This window comes from Oncorhynchus mykiss, chromosome 26 (assembly GCF_013265735.2).
Source record: "Oncorhynchus mykiss isolate Arlee chromosome 26, USDA_OmykA_1.1, whole genome shotgun sequence".
In the NCBI taxonomy this organism is placed as follows: domain Eukaryota; kingdom Metazoa; phylum Chordata; class Actinopteri; order Salmoniformes; family Salmonidae; genus Oncorhynchus; species Oncorhynchus mykiss.
The window spans coordinates 26,814,343-26,836,829 of record NC_048590.1 but is presented as its reverse complement, the minus strand read 5'-3'; the positions used below and the strand labels follow the sequence as shown (position 1 = coordinate 26,836,829).

Genomic DNA, 22,487 nt, shown 5'->3' with positions numbered 1-22,487 from the left:
AGGGAGTATAGGTACTGTAGGCAGAGCAGCAGATCAGAACTGAGCCACTGACCAGGACAGAGAAGGTGACCCTGTGGAGGGAGTATAGGTACTGTAGGCAGAGCAGCAGATCAGAACTGAGCCACTGACCAGGACAGAGAAGGTGACCCTGGGGAGGGAGTATAGGTACTGTAGGCAGAGCAGCAGATCAGAACTGAGCCACTGACCAGGACAGAGAAGGTGACCCTGGGGAGGGAGTATAGGTACTGTAGGCAGAGCAGCAGATCAGAACTGAGCCACTGACCGGTCAGTCCACCTAGAGGGAGATGGAGCTTCTCGTAAACCCATCGTCACTCTGTGTTTGACTATGTCTGGACACAGGCCTGGTTCTGTTTCAACCCCACACTGAAACCTCTTCAGCAGCAGCCCAATGGTTGAACTTCAGTTAGTATGGCTCTAAAGCACTCTTCACTGGGCTGGGAACCTGGCACTCTCACTAAGCAAACAGTAGATGGGCTCTACTCTTCTCTGCCTAAATAGTCCTCTCTCATGGCATTGTGATCCAGCCAGCCAGGTCCACCTAAAGCGCTGTAATGGCTGTGTGAAAAGGGTTTGCTGGGAATGGTTTTAAACAGTGGAGAGCTCTGAAGAGGCCGACGGTCGGACAGATATCACCTAACAGCCTGCCGTTAAAAGGTTGACTGTGCCGTGCTGGAATGGAGGTGTCCTATAGTCGGCCCAATTTCAGCTAATCCACCACGCCTGATTGTTTGCTGAAGTGCACATTTGCGGTGGACATTCATTAGTCCTCCACTGGAGGTTTATACCATGATGTCCTTTATTTTGGTCTTTTTCAACTGTTTTTTTTTCTTTTTTTACATGGGCTATCATTTATAATTTCCCCAAGCTACTGAATCTCATCTACTCTGGCTTAATTTAGACCGCCCTCCCAACATCAGAGTGCATATCCTATTTTTTGGGGACGCTTACAAATAACATGGAGCATCTCAATGTGAAAGCATTATCCAAATTGCAATTGGTAAATGTTGCGCTAGATTTATTTTGGTACCCCATCTGCAACAGCCTCAGTACCCAGACACAGTCTCTGTCTGCCCCCCCGCCCCCCGGCCTGTGCTTTGATGTGGGTTATCAGTGAGCCCCATCCTCCCAGACCCTCTATGTCAGCACCTTTTGATGTAGCCTATGTGCACTTCCAAATATAATTTTTAATAAGGAGTCATTATCATTTAGATTTCTTGCTGAATGAGAAGAGTGACCTCTGGTATTTATCTGGTGAGGGGGTCATGGTGATGATGTGTGTATGGTGCTGTGGTAGTGGCAGACAGACAGATATGGCTCATTGACATTAAGCCAAAATGCTTACTATGTGCATTCTGGAAAGATTGGGTGGAAGCCACTTATATGGGGTGCTGTATATGGTGGCAGTCATTCACATCTCTTATGTGTCTGGTAATCAGAATATCTTCTCTAGCAGTTCCCTGAGTAAGTCAGTTTGGGTCTAAGCCCTCTGGTTTGCATACTAGTAGTTAAATAAATCAGTAGTGATTTAGAACTGTAGATGTAGCTTGTTGGAGATGCGTGTGTGTACGTACGTATGTAGTGGTGCGTAGACTTATTATGAAGCTCACCTGCCCTGAATAATGGCATTACAGAGCAGGTTGGGGACTGGCCTTGGCTGTGTTGGTGTCACGCCCTGGCCATAGAGAGGCTTTTATTCTCTATTTTGGGTAGGCAATGGTGTGACTAGGGTGGGTATTCTAGTTTCTTTAATTCTATGTTTTGTATTTCTTTGGTTTTGGCTGAGTGTGGTTCCCAATCAGAGGCAGCTGTCTATCGTTGTCTCTGATTGGGAATCATACTTAGGTAGCCTGTTTTCCCACCTATGTTGTGGGATCTTGTTTTTTTTGTTAGCTCTGTGAAGCCTACAGAACGTGACATTCGTTATTCTTTTGTTGTTTTGTTTGGTGCTCTGAGAAAATAAAGAATCATGAACACGTACCACGCTGCACCTTGGTCTACTTCTTCAGACGAACGTTACAGTTGGACTGTGTAAGGCAGGGAGGGTAGCAGCTGCGCCCTCACACACAACAAGGCTCCTCTAATTTGGCAGAGCTCACCATGGACTCCCTCCAACTCGTTGAAGGAGAGTCTCAAGAACTAATATCATCCTGTTTTTATCAGGCAGTGAGCGAGCAGAGAGAAGTCCCAGGGCCCTGACAGGACAAAGAGCCTCTCCACACGCCTCCCTCTTTAATATCTTTCTGCGGACCAGGTCGCAATTAGCATGTTAATGAAGGGATCTGAAACCTCTAAAGATCAAGACAATAGGAGTCCTTTCTGGGCGCCTGAAGATAACAAATAACCTTTAATGGAAATTACCAGATGATATGTACAGTGTTTATCGTGTGAAATACTCATTTTTAAGAGTAATCTACGAAACGCTGGCGTTTATCATTTTCTTTATGCTTTTGAGCCCCATGCCTGCCTCTAGCTTATTTTGGTTAATTACATTGAGGACATTTTATGCTTGTCTCTTTTAAAAACGTCTTGCGGTTATCTGCGTATTCTCCCTGCCCTACTTGATGTTGGTGCATGCTGGCTAAGCTGCGAGAGGATCATTTAGGAGCCCTGGTGCTGCAGCTTTGTCACAGAGAGATCAAAGACACCCCAAATGCTCAGATTCAGGAAGAAGAATACCAAATCACACTGGTCTCCTGGGCAGGCCTGGTGTTGGTAGCATTGGGTCAAACTCAAGATAATGAGGAGTGTGTTACAGCCCCTTTAAAACCACACAGATGTTCACACATGCCCATGATGCAGTGGGAACCTGCTGGACTGGGCTGATCCTGTGTAGGTGTAGAGGTTAGTATTAGTACAGGTGGTAATGTAATAATAAATGCCATTTAGCAGACGCTTTTATCCAAAGTGACATAGTCATGCGCGAAGACATTTTACATATGGGTGATCCTGGGAATCGAACCCACCATTTTGGTGTTGCAAGCGTCATGCTCTACCAACTGAGCTCCAGAGATGGTAGATGCAACAACAAGGCCTCAATGCAACGGTTCGATGTGAACAAATAAATGGGTTGAAAGGCAACCCCTGGCAGAGGGCAGGTAGAGGAGTGAGCGTCAGATGGGGTTGGGAGAGGCAACACTGCTGGGTTCAAAACACCTGTGTGAAGATGACACTGGAGGGACTCTACAGAGAACCCCTGATTCACTGTTCAGTCAGACCAGTTAAGCAGAGGCTTCCTGGAAACACACATATGTACGCACACACGCACGCACACACGCCATGCTGAGACGATACCCTGCAGCGTAAGCAGCACCCCAGCTCTCTGCATGAACTGCCACAGATCCATCATCTACCTATCTCCTCCTCCCCTCCTTTCCTCTCTCCTCCCCCCTATCTCCTCTCTATCTCCTCCTCCTCCTATCTCCTCTACTCCTCCCCTCCTCTCCTCTCTCCTCCCCATCTCCTCTCCTCCTTATCTCCATAATTTATCCCCTTAATTTCTCCTCCTCCCCATCTCCTCCTCCCTTTCTCTTCTATTCCTCCCCATCTTCTTTCCTCCCTATCTCCTCTTCCCTATCTCACCTTCTCCTCCCTATCTCACCTCCTCCCTATCTCACCTCCTCCCTATCTCCTCTTCTCCTCCCTATCTCACCTCCCCCCTATCTCACCTCCCCCCTATCTCACCTCCTCCCTATCTCCTCTCCTCCTCCCCATCTTCTCTCCTCCTCCCCATCTTCTCTCCTCCTCCCCATCTCCTCTCCTCCTCCCCATCTCCTCTCCTCCTCCCTATCTCCTCTCATCCTCCCTATCTCCTCCTCCTCCCCATCTCATCTCCTCCCCTCTCTATCTCCTCTCCTCCCTATCTCTCCTCCTCCCTATCTCTCCTCCTCCCCATCTCCTCTCCTCCTCCCTATCTCCTCCTCCCCTCTCCTCTCCTCCTCCCCATCCTCTCCTCCACCCCATCTCCTCTCCTCCTCCCTATATCCTCTATCTTTTCCTGTCTCTTACTACTAGCTCAGTGTTTTACTCTTTATTCTCTCTGTCAATCCCATGCCAGTTGTATGGATTTCTAATATCTGTGTATGGACATGATTGTGTTAATGACTCTGTGCTTATAAGAAATAACCTTTAACCTTTGGTAACCTTGTTCATATCAATCAGGGTACATAATGTAGTTATTATACAAAATGTACATTGTATGCGTGATTGAGAGAGGGGTTTGTACAGCCACATTTCCATGGAACTGAATTCTTCACATACCTTCCCAGTTTAGCCCTGGCAGGTAAGACCTCACACAGATGTCAGGCGAGGTAAAGCTGGCCCTGTAATATTGCTAGGAGGCGGGAATAAAACGGTGTGAATTATCTGTCAAAGCATCAGCCCAGTGAGCTGTGTGGCCAGTTCATTAAACTGCTGACAGTACTATTAATATTAGTGTGCCTTTAAAACCTCAGCATCAAATCAGAACCACCCAGGGAGATGTGAGGTGGTTCAGCTTTTAGAGGGGAGTGATCTGAATTGTAATGGGCTGTAGGAGGATAGGTGGTGGAGGTCTATAATAAAGTCTTGTTTAAAACCTCTTTTTGGAAATGGGAATTATATGGCACTGCTGGCATTATAGAAAGCAAACCTTAGAAAACTGGTGAGATGGACATCTCATGAGATACCAGAATGAATGTTTATCATCATGCCAAGCATTAGGCTAAAATGTCCCTGATGCATAACTTCTTGCCTAATTATGATATTGAAGAAAACAACTCCTGGAATTTCCATCACATTTAGACAGTGTGTGCATTTGGTGGTTGCCACATAATATTTCTTCTGTGATACAAATTTCCAGTAAACTAAAAGATGATAGCCTCGTAGTGTACATTCTCTTGCAGTAACCTGCACCAAAATATAGCCTATTCCTGTGTTTGCTTTTCATATTCGATGCGAGAACTTACCAGCATACTTTTAGGACATAGAGATGACCATGCATTTTTCGTGTGAAAAACAGGACGCATATGTGTTGCTTTGATGTTAGCCATAAAAGTTTTTTTTTTTAAAGGATGAATACTTTGGATATACACAGAGTGGTGTGACAGTTGTAGAGAGCCCTCATCGTTGCTGTCCACGCATTTACCATGTATCCTCCCACCCCTCTGTCCACCAGAGTAGCTTTTATTCTCCTCAGAGGAGGGAGAGATGCCTCTTGTTCTCTTTACGACACATTTTTAATACGGTTCCTCTCCGACTACATTTGTAGAGAGCAAATGCTTTGATGAAATATCGGACAAACAATACACATCACGTTTTTCATCTGTATTAGTATAGCCTTGAAATGGACTCTACAACATATCATTTATCTGATATAGTCCTCTACTTGCTTTTGGACTGTCTAAAAAAAACTGCACATTGCTTTCAAAATATTTATTCCATCCAGTATCTTGGTGTATTTACATGAAATAAAAAAGGTATGCCATTAATTTGATACGCAACTGAGGAGTATATAATATGGACATCCAGGGAAAATTAAATCTTAATTATATTCGCTGACACTTACCATGCTGTGTCAACTGGCTGGTAATAAGGAACAGGACATGCATTTTATCTGTGTAACATTGTTTGATTACATTGTATCTTCTGCCACAAAAATGTCATCTTGTACCTGAAATTGGCACATCTCCTTTGAGATGTGCCTCTCTTGATAGTTCGACATGTGAGTGCAAACTGTATTGTATTTGGTGTTTTACTGTAGTAGACGACTTTGATGTTCAGTTGCTTCTGGAGACTTTCAATTGGCTTTGTGTTTTAGTTTAGTGCTGCAGACTTCCAATAATATGAAAATGAATCCCTGTTTCTTTCCTTCCTTGAAATAATATCTTTCTGACATGTTCAGACATGACTTGATTGGCAAAAATAATAGTGGAATCCTTGCTTTCACCTAACCTACTGTGTGAAATTGGTGATTACCTCAAGGAAATCTGGATAGATGGAAGGAAAGAAGGAGGAAAGGAAGGAGGCAAACATATATCAAATCAGGCCTGTGTTTGTCTTGTATCAGGTGGAGGAGCGTGAAGCCCAGGTCCAGGAGCTGCAGGACACCATCACAGAGCTGCACCAGGAGATGACCAGGAAGGACCAGGACAAGCTGACACAGCTGCAGGAGCTCCACCAGCTGGAGAGCAGGGTGAAGCAGCTCACTGACCAGGTAGAGCTGGGGATCTATTACCACCCAGACAGGTCTAGTTCAGGACTGGCCAATTCTGTTGGGAAACACTTGTCCACTTCTGGTCAAGATCAAATAGAACTAGTACATCAACATGTTAACCTCATTTAATCACTTTTAATCACATTTTGAACACACTATTGACAGAGGATGCAATTGCTTCATCAGCATAATGAAACCTAATCTACAGTTGTACTTGTAACCCATTGGTGTGGTACAGTGAAGGATGTGCTGTGTGGTTGTCTTGATGGCAGGTCAGGAGCTCTGAGGAGACCATTGGCCAGCTGAGACAGGAGGTGGCTGTTAGAGTGGGTATCAGCAGCGCTACCCTGTCTGGGGATGTGAGTACAGCAGGGAAAGTGGGTTTAAAGCACAGTGTTCATGCATATACTGTACATGTACTGTTATATGTTCCACAGGACATGATCTACTACCTGACCCTACGTTTTATATAGGCTGTAAGGTCTAACAATGCATCAGTGAACATATAATGAACTTGGATCCACTCTGGGCTTTTCAAGTCTTACATTTTCATCCAAATGTCATTTCTCTGTGCAAACAAGTACATTACTATGTGATAGAAAATGATTGAAATGTAAGCTAGTCCTATAAAGTTCCAGTTATATTGTGTTAATTTTCTCTATTCTAAGACTCATTACATTTCATCAGTCATCCTGTTGTTATTAACATTCCTGTACAAGCCTACGCATTCACACATAAATCACATTAAACCCTCATTTCCAGATGAATGCGTCCGTACATGGTGACTCAGTCTCTCACACGGTCTGTCTGTATGGTCTGTCTGTATGGTCTGTCTGTATGGTCTGTCTGTGTGGTGTCATGGGTTGGAGATCAGGATTTCCCCTGTAGAGCTGTAGATCTTTGAGACCAGTGTTTGTTGAGAGGGGCTCTAATGATGGCACATGTGGCCTGGGTTCTGATGGCCCCAATGTGGGAGTCAGGGCCAGCCTGAATAGCAGCTCTGTCCCCCTCTCTCCACCTAACTCTTGACGTCTCCACACATCTGTCAGGCAGCCCAGAGACCATGATGGGAGTCAATTAACTCTAATATTGTGCAATTTTAATCAGGCTGTAATTCTGTATAATAACCTTAACATTTCTGGACGGGATTGGATTGCAATTATGTGTGCAGCAGCAGAAGGAGGCAGAGAGTTTAAGTAGGGAACTATGCAGGTCCCTGGAAAGAGGGCTTTTTAGAGTTCCTTTTGTTTGCATTTAATATGGAAATTGTGAGAAAATAATGAGACAACTTCTCTTCATTGCTTATTGAATTTGTGAGGTCAGGTACAATGAGTTCTGTGTAATTACGGACATAGCCTCAGAGATGGTAGGTAGATTGGCCTATTAGTCCTCAGAGATGGTAGGTAGATTGGCCCATTAGTCCTCAGAGATGGTAGGTAGATTGGCCTATTATTCCTCAGAGATGGTAGGTAGATTGGCCTATTAGTCCTCAGAGATGGTAGGTAGATTGATAGATTATTTTTTTCTCTCTGATGGACTTTGACCTTCAAATCATCCAAATGTTAGTTAGAACCTTCCTGATTGGTTGAATTGCCATGTTGATTAGTCAGGCATCCCTGGTGGGCTCACAGAGCACTGACTGGTATCCTGTTTGGCTGCGTGGGGGTGGAGGAGGAAACAGCCTCATAGCCAGATGGTAGAGAATAGAGGGAATCGTAGAAAACATATGCAAATGAGAGAAATGTTCCTGTCATGTATTTGGTGTTTTAGTGAAACAGCATTGTCTTTGTGTAAGAGAGGATGTCGTTGTGTAAGAGAGGATGTCTTTGGTGCTGAAACAGAATATTCTAACACTGAAGGAATCTATGGGATTCCTGACTATGTTCTCCATCACTGCTGCCTTTTCCTCTCTTCTCCTCACCTCTCATCCCTTTTCCTTCTCTCTTTCCCTCTCTCAATGTGGAGGAAATGCATTGGAAAGGAGAGCCAAAGTCACACAACATTAGTTTGGTAGTCGCTGCCGCTGCAGAAAGCCATTACTCTTCCTTGACAGTATCATAGAGAACGGTGGAGCTGGGTCGCGCCTAGCCCCTCGCTCTCCCTCGCCATGCGCCACTCGCAGGAAATTGCCTCATACTTCAGTGGGCAGGAAGGTGACACGTCGGCGACACCCACGCATGTGTCACTTTCAGGGCCTGGGTGGGAGCAGGTTCCGGTGCCACAGACAAGCACTGCCTGGGGAGCAGTAGAGGAGAGCTGCCCAGGGGAGGCTGGCTGAGCTGGGGTCTGGACATGCAGGGAACCACGCTGGATTTAGAGGAGGTGCAGAGGAGGGGTAGAACTAGTTACCAATAAATGAGGTCTTAACCTCCCTACCTTTCTTTGGCCACTAGTATTTGACCTGATTGAACCCATCTACTGCACAAAAGGACTGGGTGGTAATGAGCTAGCCAGTTCTAGAGTGTGTTGCAGTAGATGGGATATTTGCAGCGCCCGCTGTCTCTTATTTGATGAATTTTGACTCCTACAAGGAGGATAGTTAGGTGCCCCACTGGGGGGATGGACGGAGGGATGCAGTAGGACCCAGGGAAAGTACTAGGTGGTGGGCTTCTCTGTGGCTGGTTTCAGCCTGCAGTCTGGAGCATAAGGGCTGTTCTGTCCATAGCCACCCGAATGGGGAGCAGTAATGAAAGGAGAGGTTAAGGAGGAGAGTGAAGTGGTCTCGCTCGACAATAAATCCTATGTAGTAGGGGATGCTATGGGACCCCACTCCTAGAACACCTTTAGGGGCGTTGAAAAGGGACAGGCGTACGCACACTTACCCAGACACACACGCACACACACACACACACACACACACACACACACACACACACACACACACACACACGCTATGCCTGTTAAGAGCTGTTGTGCCTCGTCTATGAAAGAGATTGAGCTAATGACAATTTGGTCTCATGTTTTGTGGAGAGCATTCTCTGAAAAAGGCGAGGATTCTCATTGCTCACTCAATACATTAGCTTCTTTGTGTCATACGTTTGACTAAAATGTGTTGATTTGACTATTATTTGAAAATGTAGACATCATTTGAACAAAACTAAAGCCTTTATCACTTCTGAAGCCACAGGCACTGATGCAGGTGTGGTATACATACCAGCTGCTGGGTTGGCCATTGTTTTCAGATGAGACATGTACATTGTGTTGTTTGAGAGGGAATAGAAAGCTTTATGCTGTTCCATCTCCTCCCGACATCACACTGTGCAGACCTGTGCAGACCTCTCCAGAGGACCAATGTTTATTGCCATTCTAAAGCAGGCTTTGTTGTGATTGTGTGTGCTCTCCGTCCCCTTCTCCTTGTTTCCACTCTTCTTTCATTTTGCTCAGGGCTGGGGGGATTGCTCTGTGCTGCGGCTCTGTGATTAGAGAGAGGGAGAGGCAGAGTGCTTCTCAGCAGGAATCTGTTTTATATTCATCAAAAGAGCTGCCTTTGATTTGCTCCCTCTGACGTGTGACAGCGGCACGGCTGCAGCACCACACAGCCGCCGAGGAAATCGTGCACTTATCACCCCTCCCTCCTCCTCCCTCTCCTCCTCACCCTCCTTTACCAGCAGTACCCCCATCCACAATACTACAACCCCCCCAACACCGTACTCCCCATCACTCCCCCACAGCCCAACCTTCGGGCCGCCTGGCCGTCTTATTAATTTCTCTATTGTTGTTAATATTGCCTCTCTTCACTCAAAAGGCAGATTTTCTCCAATGTCACTCTGAAAAGATTTGCCCTCCCCATCTCTTCCTCTCCTCAGAATACTTTCCCAGAGTAGAGCCTGTGGACTGACGGCCAGCAGAGAGAGAAAGAGGGGGGGGGAGAGGGAGAGAGAGATCTAATGGATGATGGGTGGTGATGAGGTGGTGATGAGAAGCTCATCAAGGCCCTGTCTGTCTGAATAGGACGAAGTCCATTTCCATGGGAGGGAAAACAGGCTGTTGTTGATTACAGAACAGTATTGAATAAGTTGTTTTCCCTGTTGATTGCAGTATATGAATGAGACCATTCAGTCACTGCTGCCTACATAGAATTACAATTCCATTACGGTTGCCTTCTTTGTCTTGCTGACGTCCAGTGGCCACCCTGTTGTACAGACTCCCTCATTATCCAGGGTGGGAATGACATAACATCTGGGTTGGACTAAGGTAATGCCAGTTAATGTCCTGGGATGGTGGAGGCTCAGGTTAACCCAGATAAAGTCCTGTTCTGTAGCCTGGAGGAGCATCTCTCACCTTGTCTCTATGACCTTCAGCTCTGTGTCAGTGGTAGCTCAGACGAGGCCTCTGTAGTTTCCTATGTGTTTACACAGGAGCCCATCCTATTACCACCCTCAACTAGCAGATCAGTCAATTCTGCACAGTTTCTGATGGCTCAGACTAAAATCACATACACACGCACACACTCACACACTAGCTCTTCTCTCCAAACACTGCCCCCCTCTGCACCACGCCTGGGCCGAGCAGGACACACACACCTGTGTTTGAACAGGGCCCCTCTGTGCCGCAGAGACCAGCCTGGTTATTAACGGTGTCAATTATTAAAGCAATTTCAAACTCTGCAAACAGTGGCAGGGAGAAGCGAGCAGACGCTGGAACGTGTGTGTGGACGTGTGTGAGATCCATAGGGAGGGAGAGACATACTGAGGCCGTTTTTTTGCTGCTTTGTCCCTGCAGTGGCCCAGCTAACAAGGTCACATACACCCAAGGTTAGCTTGGAGGGAGGGGAACATGCTTGGGTAATATTTCATCTTCTCCTTGGTTCCACAAGCCTCTTATGTACGCCACACACACACACATGCATGCACGCATATTTGCAAACATACTCACTTCCCAGTAACTGGAAATTGAAAGGTGTCCAATTGATGTTATGCCTGTACAGCAGCAGAATGAAATGCAAACTGAAGCGGTATTCTCTGGCGCTCACTGATCTCTCCTTGCCGTTTGACGATCCCCCATACTTCACAACTCATGTCGCATTTGATAGTGACTCCTCCATGTTAGAGTTCATATACTGTACTATATACACAGGGTTAAATGCATGCCACAGTCTCGGGGTCCTCTGGAGTGCGGGATAGGTAAGTGAACATTCAGCTGCATATTGTGGCTGACGTCAAATCTAATTTTAATTGTCACATGCTTCGTAAACAACAAATGATATGCTTACTTACGGGTCCTTCCCAACAATGCAGAATACATTGAAGAATTATTATAATTATATAAAAAAAATATAACACAAGGAATAAATACACATTGAGCAATGATAGCTTGGCTATATACACAGGGTACCAGTACTGAGTTCATGTGCAGGGGTATGAGGAAATTGAGGTAGATATGTACAGTTGAAGTCGGAAGTTTATATACACCTTAGCCAAATACATTTAAACTCAGTTTTTTCACAATTCCTGAAATTTAATCCTAGTAAAAATTACCTGTCTTAGGTCAGTTAGGAGCAGAATGTGAAATGTCAGAATAATAGTAGAGAATGATTTATTTCAGATTTTATTTATTTTATCACATTCCCAGTGGGTCAGAAGTTTACATACACTCAATTAGTATTTGGTAGGATTGCCTTTAAATTGTTTAACTTGGGTCAAACGTTTCAGGTAGCCTTCCACAATTTTCCCTCAATAAGTTGGGTGAATTTTGACCCATTCCTCCTGACAGAGCTGGTGTAACTGAGTCAGTTTTGTAGGCCTCCTTGCTCACACACGCTTTTTCAGTTCTGCCCACAAATCTTCTGTAGGATTGAGATCAGGGCTTTGTGATGGCCACTCCAATACCTTGACTTTGTTGTCCTTAAGCCACTTTGCCACAACTTAGAAGTATGCTTGCGGTCAATGTCCATTTGGAAGACCCATTTGCGACCATGCTTTAACGTCCTGACTAATGTCTTGAGATGTTGCTTCAATATATCCACATAATTTTCCCTTCCTCATGATGCCATCTATTCTGTGAAGTGCACCAGTCCCTCCTGCAGCAAAGCACCCCCACAACATGATGCTGCCACTCCCGTGCTTCACGGTTGGGATGGTGTTCTTCTTCCCCCTTTTTCCTCCAAACATAATGATGGTCATGATGGCCAAACAGTTCTATTTTTGTGTCATCAGACCAGAGGACATTTCTCCAAAAAGTACGATCTTTGTCCTCATGTGCAAGTGCAATCCGTAGTCGGTCTTTTTTTATGGCAGTTTTGGAGCGGTGACTTCTTCCTTGCTGAGCGGCCTTTCCGGTTGTGTCGATATAGGACTCGTTTTACTTTGGATATAGATACTTTTGTACCTGTTTCCTCCAGCATCTTCACAAGGTCCTTTGCTGTTGTTCTGGGATTGATTTTCACTTTTCGCACCAAAGTGCGTTCATCTCTAGGAGACAGAACGCGTCTCCTTCCTGAGCGGTAGGATGGCTGCATGGTCCCTTGGTGTTTATACTTGCGTACTATTGTTTGTACAAGTGAACATCATACCTTCAGGCGTTTAGAAATTACTCCCAAGGATGAACCAGACTTGTGGAGGTCTACAATTTTTTTTCTGAGGTCTTGGCTGATTTATTTTGATTTTCCCATGATGTGAAGAAGCACTGAGTTTGAAGGTAGGCCTTGAAATACATCCACAGGTACACCTCCAATTGACTCAAATTATGTAAATTAGCCTATCAGAAGCTTCTAAAGCCATTACATAATTTTCTGGAATTTTCCAAGCTGTTTAAAGGCACAGTCAACTTAGTGTATGTAAACTTCTGACCCAATGGAATTGTGATACAGTGAATTATAAATGAAATAATCTGTCTGTAAACAATTGTTGGAAAAATGACTTGTGTCATGCATAAAGTAGATGTGTGTGTGCTGTGTGTGCTGACAGTGAGCTTGTGTGTACTTGTTATGTGTGAGTGAGTGAGTGTGTGTGTATGTATGTGTTTTGAGTGTCAGTGTAAGTATGTGTGAGTGTGTGGGTAGAGTCCACTGTGTGTGCTGACAGTGAGCCTGTGTGTACTTGTTATGTGTGAGTGAGTGAGTGTGTGTGTAGGTATGTGTTTTGAGTGTCAGTGTAAGTATGTGTGAGTGTGTGGGTAGAGTCCACTGTGTGTGCTGACAGTGAGCCTGTGTGTACTTGTTATGTGTGAGTGAGTGAGTGTGTGTATGTATGTGTTTTGAGTGTCAGTGTAAGTATGTGTGAGTGTGTGGGTAGAGTCCACTGTGTGTGCTGACAGTGAGCCTGTGTGTACTTGTTATGTGTGAGTGTGTGGGTAGAGTCCACTGTGCATGAAGTCAAAAAATAGTTAGTGCAAAAAGGGTCAATGCAGATGGTCCTGGTATCTATTTGGTGAACTATTTAGCAGTCTTATGGCTTGGGGTTGGAAGCAGTTCTGGAGCCTTTTGGTCCCAGACTTAGCGTTCCAGTACTGTTTGCTGTGCGGTAGCAGAGAGAACAGTCTATGACTTGGGTGTCTGGAGTATTTGAGCATTTTTAGGCCTTCCTCTGACACCGCCTTGTATAGAGGTCCTGGATGGCAGGGAGTTTGGCTCCAGTGATGTCCTGGGTCGTCCGCACTACCCTTTGTAGCACCTTGTGGTCTGATGCCAAGCAGTTGCCATACAAAGCTGTGATGCAGCCAGTCAAGATGCACTCAACAGTTCAGCTGAAGAACCTTTTGAGACTATGGGCCCATGCCAAATCTTTTCAGCCTCCTGAGGGAGAAGAGGCGTTGTCGTGCCCTCTTCGCGACTGTGTTGGTGTGTTTGGACCATTATAGGTCCTTATTGAAGAGGATACCGAGGAACGTGAAGCTCTAGACCCGCTCCACTACAGCCCCGTCGATGTGAAGAGGGGGCGTGTTCTGCCCTCCGTTTCCTGTAGTCCACGAAAAGCTTCTTTGTCTTGCCCACGTTGAGGGAGATGTTGTTGTCCTGGCACCACACTGCCAGGTCTCTGAGATCCTATCATTGGCAAACTTGGTTACATTATTTTATATCCTCTTCTTCTCCTGAAAACAAAGCTTACTGTAGGTCCTTTAGTATTAACTCTCACATCTTGTTGCTCAGAGGGCCGATGCGGAACAGACAGACACAGTAGAAGGAATACAAAGTAATACAATGGGAGATACAGTGTAGGCTTATGATGCCACATGCATGTATAACTTTCCATGTTTAGATAACTTCTAGGAGGGATGTTAGTTTCAGGCTGCACAGCTCACATCTCCAGGGGAAAGGTAGTTGGATGGCAGTTTGAATGGAGGTTGATGGGAGCGTAATGACCATCTGATGGCCCTCCTGTCTGGGTCACATCAGGCTGTTCAAGGTGAGTGCTCCAGACACCATTGTCTGTCTCTGCGTCTCTCTGTCTACATGCATGATGATGCATTTGATCAGAACACATCTCCCTAATTGTCTCTCAGTGAGCTGCCAGCATTCTACAGAGCACTCAAGAAGCCCTTGTCCCTGTCATTTCAGATGTTCACCTGCCCCACTAAGCATAGGTAGCCATTCACCCCTCGTTCGCCCCATGCTCTTGACAGAAAGAAAGAGGGAGGTGGGAGAGAAAGGGAGTATTAAACCCTGCAACGCTGCACTTTGTGTCAGCGAGGGAACGTCTTCCTTCTGCTCCACTGTAATTTCTGAAGCCGTGCCATGGTGTGTCAGTGTTAAGTTGATACTGAGCTTTGGGCTGCTGTGGACCTCTACTTCTGAAGCTCTACTGTAGGGCCTAAACCCCATAATCCAGCTCAAAGGCAGACGCTAGGGTTAGTTATGTGTATATGTGCTGGAGATTGACTGGCTCTTTTCTGAGAGGCGTTTTCTCTCCTCTTTCCTCCTCTGTTGTTCCCCCACGTTCCTGAGGCTGGCTCTTTGGCCCTGCAGGTCCCCCCCAAGGCTCAGCATGATTCAAGCGTTTATCCTCCCACCCCTCCATGTCTCTCGCTGGGGAGAAAGCAGGAAGCGGGGATAGTAGCAGCTCATCCTCAGGGCTCCACTGTCTGCTGCCCCAGAGCCCCAGAGGCCCTTCTGCACATTTCTATGGAAACACTGACTTCTGTAGCTGATCTGACAGCAACCATCCTGTCTGGTTCTCTGTACATTATATAGCTTTGTGTAATATATAAAGAGCCATATACAGTGCATTCGGAAAGTATTTAGACCCCTTTACACATTTTGTTACGTTACGGCCTTATTCTAAAATGGTTTAAAAAAACGTTTGTCGTCAATCTACACACAATATCCCATAATGACAAGTCGAAAACAGGTTTGTAGAAATGTTTGCTTATTTACATAAGGATTCAGACCGTTTGCTATTAGAATCGAAATTGAGCTCAGGTGCATCCTCTTTCCATTGATCATCCTTGAGATTTTTCTACAACTTGATTGGAGTTCACCTGAGGGAAATTCAATTGAGTAGACATGATTTAGAAAGACACACACCTGTCTACAGTTGACAGTGCATTTCAGAGCAAAAACCAAGCAAGGAATTGTCCGTAGAGCTCCGAGACAGGATTGTGTCGAGGCACAGATCTGGGAAAAGGGAACTTTTTTTGTTAGTTACAGCATTGAAGGTCCCCAAGAACCCAGTGGTCTCCATCATTCTTAAATGGAAGAAGTTTGGAACCACCAAGATTCTTCCTAGAGCTGGCTGCCCAGCCAAACTGAGCAATCAGGGAAGAAGGGACTTGGTCAGGGAGGTGACTAAGAACCCGATGGTCACTCTAACAGAGCTCCAGTTCCTTTGTCGAGATGGGAGAAACTTCCAGAAGGACAATCTTCTCTGCCACACTCCACCAATCAGGCCTTTATGGTAGAGTGGTCAGACGGAAGCCACTCCTCAGTAAAAGGCACATGGCAGCTTGCTTGGAGTTTACCAAGAGGCACCTAAAGGACTCTCAGCCCATGAGAAACAAGATTCTCTGGTCTGATGAAGCTAAGATTGAACTCTTTAGCCCGAATGCCAAGTGGCACATCTGGAGGAACCCTGGCACCATCCCTACGGTGAAGCACGGTGGTGGCAGAATCAAGCTGTGGGGATGTTTTTCAGTGGCAGGGACTGGGAGACAAGTCAGGATCAAGGGAAAGATGAACAGAGAAAAGTACAGAGAGATCCTTGATAAAAACCTGCTCCAGAGCACTCAGGACCTGAGACTGGGGTGAAGGTTCACCTTCCAACAGGACAAGGACCCTAAGCACACAGCCAAGGCAATGCAGGAGTGGCTTCGGGACAAGTCTCTGAATGTCCTTGAGAGGCCCAGCCAGAGCCCAGACTTGAACCTGATCGAACTTCTCTGGAGAGATCTGAAAATGCAGTGACGCTCCCCATCCAACCTGACAGAGCTTGAGAGGATCTGCAGAGAATGGGAGAAACTCCCCAAATACAGCTTGTCGCGTCACCCAAGAAGACTTCAGGCTATAATCGCTGCCAAAGTAAAGGGTCTGAATACTTAAGTAAATGTAATATTTAAGTTTTTTTTTTATACATTTAATTCTAAAAACCTGTCTTTGCTTTGTCATTATGGGGTATTGTGTGTAGATTGATGAGGGGGAAAACAATTTAATACATTTTAGAAAAGGGCTGTAACGTAACAATGTGGAAAAAGTCAAGGGGTCTGAACACTTTCCGAATGCACTGTAACGGAATGGAACACAGGACAAAAGAGACATAAGATAGTTAGATGCTGTGTTTTTAGTGATGGCAAATGAAGGACGGATATTTGATTTGCAAATGTAGGGACTCAGTCCTTATCCATCTGTTAGCCCAACCATTTTATCACCACATCTACCCTTCCTCCATCTCCTGCAGCACCACCTGTGTCTGTGAGTCTCGTCTTCACTATAAGACAGAGCCTCTTATCAGTGTAACTACAGCAAAGCAAATCACGTTGAGAGAGAGAGAGATGTTAGTAGCTCATTTTGTTTGTTTTCGTTTTAAGGGCATATTGTTTTATTTATAGTGGTTTTCTGTATTATTAAGAGAGGAGTTGTGAATCGCTGTCGTGTCATTGGTTTAGCTTTGTGAGTATGCTTCGATGTTGTCTGCCCTCCCTCCCTGGCCCTGTGAAGTCAGACTTTTTGATAGGGCTCTTGACACAGCAGCACTTGGCAGCAGACTCCCTTTGTTCTAGCAGGGAAAGGTGCTGTAGGCATTCCAAAGCAATAAACAGGGAAAGCTATCAAATTCAATATTTCTCAGCAGATGAAGAACCAGACATGTATTTGTACACTTGGCATGCAGCGAGATCCCTCCTGGCTCCTGGATATGATACAAAAAAAGTAAACATGTAATATTAGTGTTAAAGTAGGGGAACATTATCTGGCAGACACCACACCAGATCTTATCAGTGACACCAACACATATCAGGTTGGATCTCTTAATTTAGCAGAATTGAACAGATCACGATAAGTCCTTGGGAAGGAAGAAATTCCCTACATGGAAACACCTGTCCCTGCCTTAGAGTGGCTTTGGGGGAGCCAGCCAACTGGAAGCAATTATTTGCTTTTGGTCAGCGTTTGGGCTATCTGCTGGGATTAGCTGAGGGACTGCTGATCTGGGAGCTGGTCGAGCGTGTTGTGGTTACACCTGACTGGGCACTCTGGGCTGAGCTGAGATAGGCTTGGCTAAAGTCAACTGGCATGGGATGGAATGGGCTGAGCCAGGCTGGGTTGGGCTAGACTTGGCTGGGTTGGACTAGACTTGGCTAGGTTGCTTGGGCTGGACCTCATTGAGCTTAGGAGCTCAGCAGCCTGTGCCTGCTACATTCCACATCAACAACAGAGTCTCAGGCTCGGTGGAGCTTTTGAGGCGAGCCTCTTTATAATGGAGATATACTCGCTGGTGATAGGAAGAGATTATGAATATTATTTAACTGGGTAGTATTGTATGGGGCGAAAATGTGTTCATGTGTGACTACAAACTAATGTATTTTTGTGTGTGTGGTTATTTACAGATTTGGGTAAATGTGAGGGTTCTGAGTATGTGTGTATGTGGTGTGGTGAGTGTGTGTGCGATTATTTACAGATTTGGGTAAATGTGAAGGTTCTGAGTGTGTGTGTATGTGGTGTGGTGAGTGTGTGTCTGGCTGCGTCCATCTGAGGGGTCTGGCTGTGGACGTGATTGTGTTTTGATGAGGTCTCAGTGGTGCTCCCCGCTCTGGTCTTGCTGAGTTGCTTGGTGCCTTGCATTCCCATCGCTTTCCCAATTTGACAGCTGATGGGATCTCAGATGGAATGTGTGCCAGTGTGAATTGCCCGTGATATTCATAACAACATAATTTATCTTCTCCACCCCTCTCTTTCAGCAATTCCTCCCTTATGCCTGCATACCGCTCTCCCCTCTCCCTCCTTCCTACCCCATTCTCTCCTCTCTCTGTCTTTCTCTCTTTCTCTCTATATCAATCTTTTCCCCTCTCCCCCACTCTCTCTCTACCCTTCTCTGTCTCTGACTGTCTCTCTCTCTTAGTTCAGGTGCCCTCCCGGTCCTTTAGCAGGGTTAACAGGCAGTGCCAACTCCAGCCATTCCCTGAAGGCAGTTTGTCAAACCTTTAAGTCTCTATAACCACCCACCACACTGGCCCTGGACCAACTCCTATGTAACCGTGTGGAGGATAGTGGGTTAGCCAGTGTGGAGGATAGTGGGTTAGCCAGTGTGGAGGATAGTGGGTTAGCCAGTGTGGAGGATAGTGGGTTAGCCAGTGTGGAGAATAGTGGGTTAGCCAGTGTGGAGGATAGTGGGTTAGCCAGTGTGGAGGATAGTGGGTTAGCCAGTGTGGAGAATAGTGGGTTAGCCAGTGTGGAGAATAGTGGGTTAGCCAGTGTGGAGAATAGTGGGTTAGCCAGTGTGGAGAATAGTGGGTTAGCCAGTGTGGAGAATAGTGGGTTAGCCAGTGTGAGAAGCCAGTAAGAACACACACTCTTACACACAGTTCATCATTGCTCTAAAATGGCTACTGTGTCCAGTGCTAAGCACCAATACACACCACTAATCCCTATATTTTCTGGTGCCTGCTACAGAGAGAGAGAAGGGGAGAGAGTGAGAGAAGGGAGAGAGAGAGCAGGAGAAAGAGAGTGAGAGAAGGGAGAGAGAGAGCAGGAGAAAGAGATTAGAGAGAGTGGGAGAGAGAGAGCAGGAGAGAGTAGAGAGAGTGAGAGAAGGGGGGAGAGAGCAGAAGAAAGAGAGTAGAGAGAGTGAGAGAAGGGAGATAGAGAGCAGGAGAAAGAGAGTAGAGAGAGAGAGAGAGAAGGGAGAGAGAGAGCAGGAGAAAGAGAGTAGAGAGGGAGAGAGAAGGGAGAGAGAGAGCAGGAGAAAGAGAGTAGAGAGAGAGAGAGAAGGGAGAGAGAGAACATGAGAAATTGTAGAGAGAGGGAGAGAAGGGAGAGAGAGAACATGAGAAAGAGAGTAAAGAGAGTGAGAGAAGGGAGAGAGAGAGAACATGAGAAAGAGAGTAGAGTGAGCGAGAGAAGGGAGAGAGGGAGCATGTGATTGAGACGAGCCATTGAATCAGACATGGCCCTGTGGTGCAGAATTGTTATATTGGGATTCTTTGTAGATTACCTCCTTTCTCCTGTGGTCAGTGTGGGCAGTTTGATTTACTATCAGAGATCGTTTCATACTGATGGAGGGTGTTGGAAGAAAATTGTGGAACAAACACCTGACTGAAGGCGGGACTAAACCGAAATAAAAAAACATGATCATTTTTTAAATAATCTAACAAAAACCCAACTGACTTCAAAAACTCACTAATCTCTCAGCACTATCAGACAGATCAGTGCAGATGGCCGAGTTGAATCAACAGATCACATCACGTATTTTAGCACATATTTTACTTCCTGCTTTGCTCTTATGGGTACACTTACAATGGCCGCCAGTCCACCCATTATGCCATCATTGACTTGAATGGGGATGCCTTTTCTATTCATTCTATTTCTATGGCAGCACATGCAGTCAGGAGCGAAGGAGAGGAGAAAATATGCGTCCCAACTGTGCCATTCAAACGTTAATTACGTTGACTGCGGTTATTTGGCTGACGAATTACCGTCATCCAAAATTTCATGACCATCACAGCCCTAGTGTGAGTGCATGAGTATATGTGTGTGCCGTAGACTACAGCGATGTGCATGGGGAGTAATGGATATAAAGTACCTCATAGAGATAGCTCCCTAATCTGATTCCTCCTGAAGCTGTGGGCCATGATTTGTTTGGCTGTTCTGGGCTCCGTATGCACATCATGCAGAGTGGGCTTGATTTGCAGCTCTCCAGAATGATCCCACTCGGCATTACAGAGAGAGAGACAGAGATATTTGTTTACTAGAGAGTGCAGAGAGCGTGCCGGGGAGGCTGGTAAAGAAGCACCCTTCAGTCTAGTGGGTGGAGGCTGATCCATCTCGCTCTGACTTGTGCACTTTGAGAGACATTTCTCGTAACGGGCCACTCGCTCATCCTTATCACCAGCAGCCCCCTGGAAACTTTCCCAAACTCTGTCCGATGCACCACAGCGGTGACACACAGCCCATCACTGGACACGCCACCTCCACGGCACGCTGCTCCTCTCCACGCCAACCCCCATGATGCATCATTCAATGCCGGGCCCATTTACATCCATTTATCTGACTGCGTCAACATGGGTACAGTGTGGGAACAGTTGTGTTTATCTACTCCTCATATATCATATATCATCATACTGTGGGGATTTATATTCATCAGCTTCTGTTTTCGAGAGTGTAACTGTTATGATATTATTATTGCATTGGAAATGCACTCTGTGGTAAGAATTCCCTCAGTCCAGGATGATTTTAATCTGAAAAATTAAGGGGGGAAAACCTGAATTGCAAGATAATGTAACAAAATGTTTTTTCTGTGGTTGCATTGTGAGTGTAGCCTGTCTTTATCTAAAAGCTTCAAGAACCAAACAAAAGGAAAATGGTGTGATTGTATGCTCTTTTAAGCATTCCTTTAAAGTATAAAGCATAAAGTATTCATAAAAATAGTACTCAAGTCAATTACACAGATTATCTCCCAGTTGAAATGACGGTCCCTATATCTCCAGTCACATTACATAATGTCAATTACATAATGAATGTCACCTATTTTCTCTACCTTATTGACAGGCTTCCATGCACCTGCTGAACTGCCTGACAACATTCACATTAATACCATATTTTCTGGAAGAATTCCTAAATATATTTATCATCTTAAACATGTAGATGGTATTTAAACAATCTAATTATAGGAAGGTCCGCCAATCACTGTGTATTGTTTATGCACTGTCAATGCAAATTAATTGAGGAGAATGTGGGCTTTACTATTATGTATGTTTGCATAAACTGCTTTTCCCTGAGCAAAACAATGCTGTTATATTATTCATCAGCCAGACACTGTACCAAATATCCCTGCAGCAAAATGGAGGTGCGGCAGCCGCAGCAGCAGGCAGGAGACACTTAGTCACATGGACAGAGCAGGAGCAATCGCAGCTCCTCCAATTCAGCTGGGAATTGACTCTGGGTGACAATGGAATTCATTTCCAAAGGCGTGTGTGTGTGTGGGGGGGGGGGGGGGGGGGGGGTGTCAGTGTGTGTGTGTGTGTCTGGTGACAGAGCTGTGGTAATAAGGCTCGGCAGCAGCCCGCTTTAGTATTAAAGGCACAACTCCCCTCCTCTACAGGCAGTAAAGCAATGCCGGGACGCAGTGAAATGTTTACAGCGCTGTGGTTGGCTCCCGCAGCCAGGCCGTGGAGGATATTACTGCAGCTCGCCGCTAATCACTCATCCCTGCCCACCAATCAGGACTCTGCCCCCTCCACCTCCACAACAACGCTGCTAAAGCACCGCATCACAAGGACACTTTTAATGCCTTCCCACTACGCTTAGAATGATTAGCCCTATTTAAGTATTTTTACATTATTCATTATTTGCATCAGGAACCCATAAACACGCCGGGTTCTGATTCAGGCTGTAGCTTTTGACACTGTTGAAGGTTGGCTGAGGTGAGAAGTTTGACTGGAGTTCGGGGAGGAAGGTTCCAGAGGGGTTTAGGAGGGACAGTGGGGTCATAGGGAGGAAGCTAGGAGGTGTGAAACCTGAATAATAAAACCGACTTAACAGAGTTACACAGTCACAGCCCTGCATACATCACCTCAATGACAAAATAGGATTTATTCACCATTCAAGTGGGAAGATTTTCTTTGGTACAAGCTATCAACTTGACTTTTTTTTTAAGAATGCAAGTATGGCTGTTGGAGTGTAAAGTGACTTTTCGTT

At 45.6% G+C, this 22,487-nt stretch overlaps 1 protein-coding gene across 7 annotated transcripts in view; it reads left to right on the top strand.

Moving 5' to 3' along the window:
- Window positions 1–22,487, top strand: part of LOC110506517 (centrosome-associated protein CEP250) — a 280,946-nt gene that overhangs the window by 70,289 nt on the left and 188,170 nt on the right. For all 7 annotated transcript variants that reach the window (XR_005039779.1, XM_036963768.1, XM_036963769.1 and 4 more), the window contains exons 6-7: window positions 6,065–6,211; window positions 6,484–6,570. Coding sequence is in view for 6 of the 7 variants with exons in the window: in XM_036963768.1 (XP_036819663.1) it covers window positions 6,065–6,211; window positions 6,484–6,570 (234 nt within the window). In the remaining variant the exon portion in view is untranslated. The remainder of the gene's footprint in view (window positions 1–6,064; window positions 6,212–6,483; window positions 6,571–22,487) is intronic.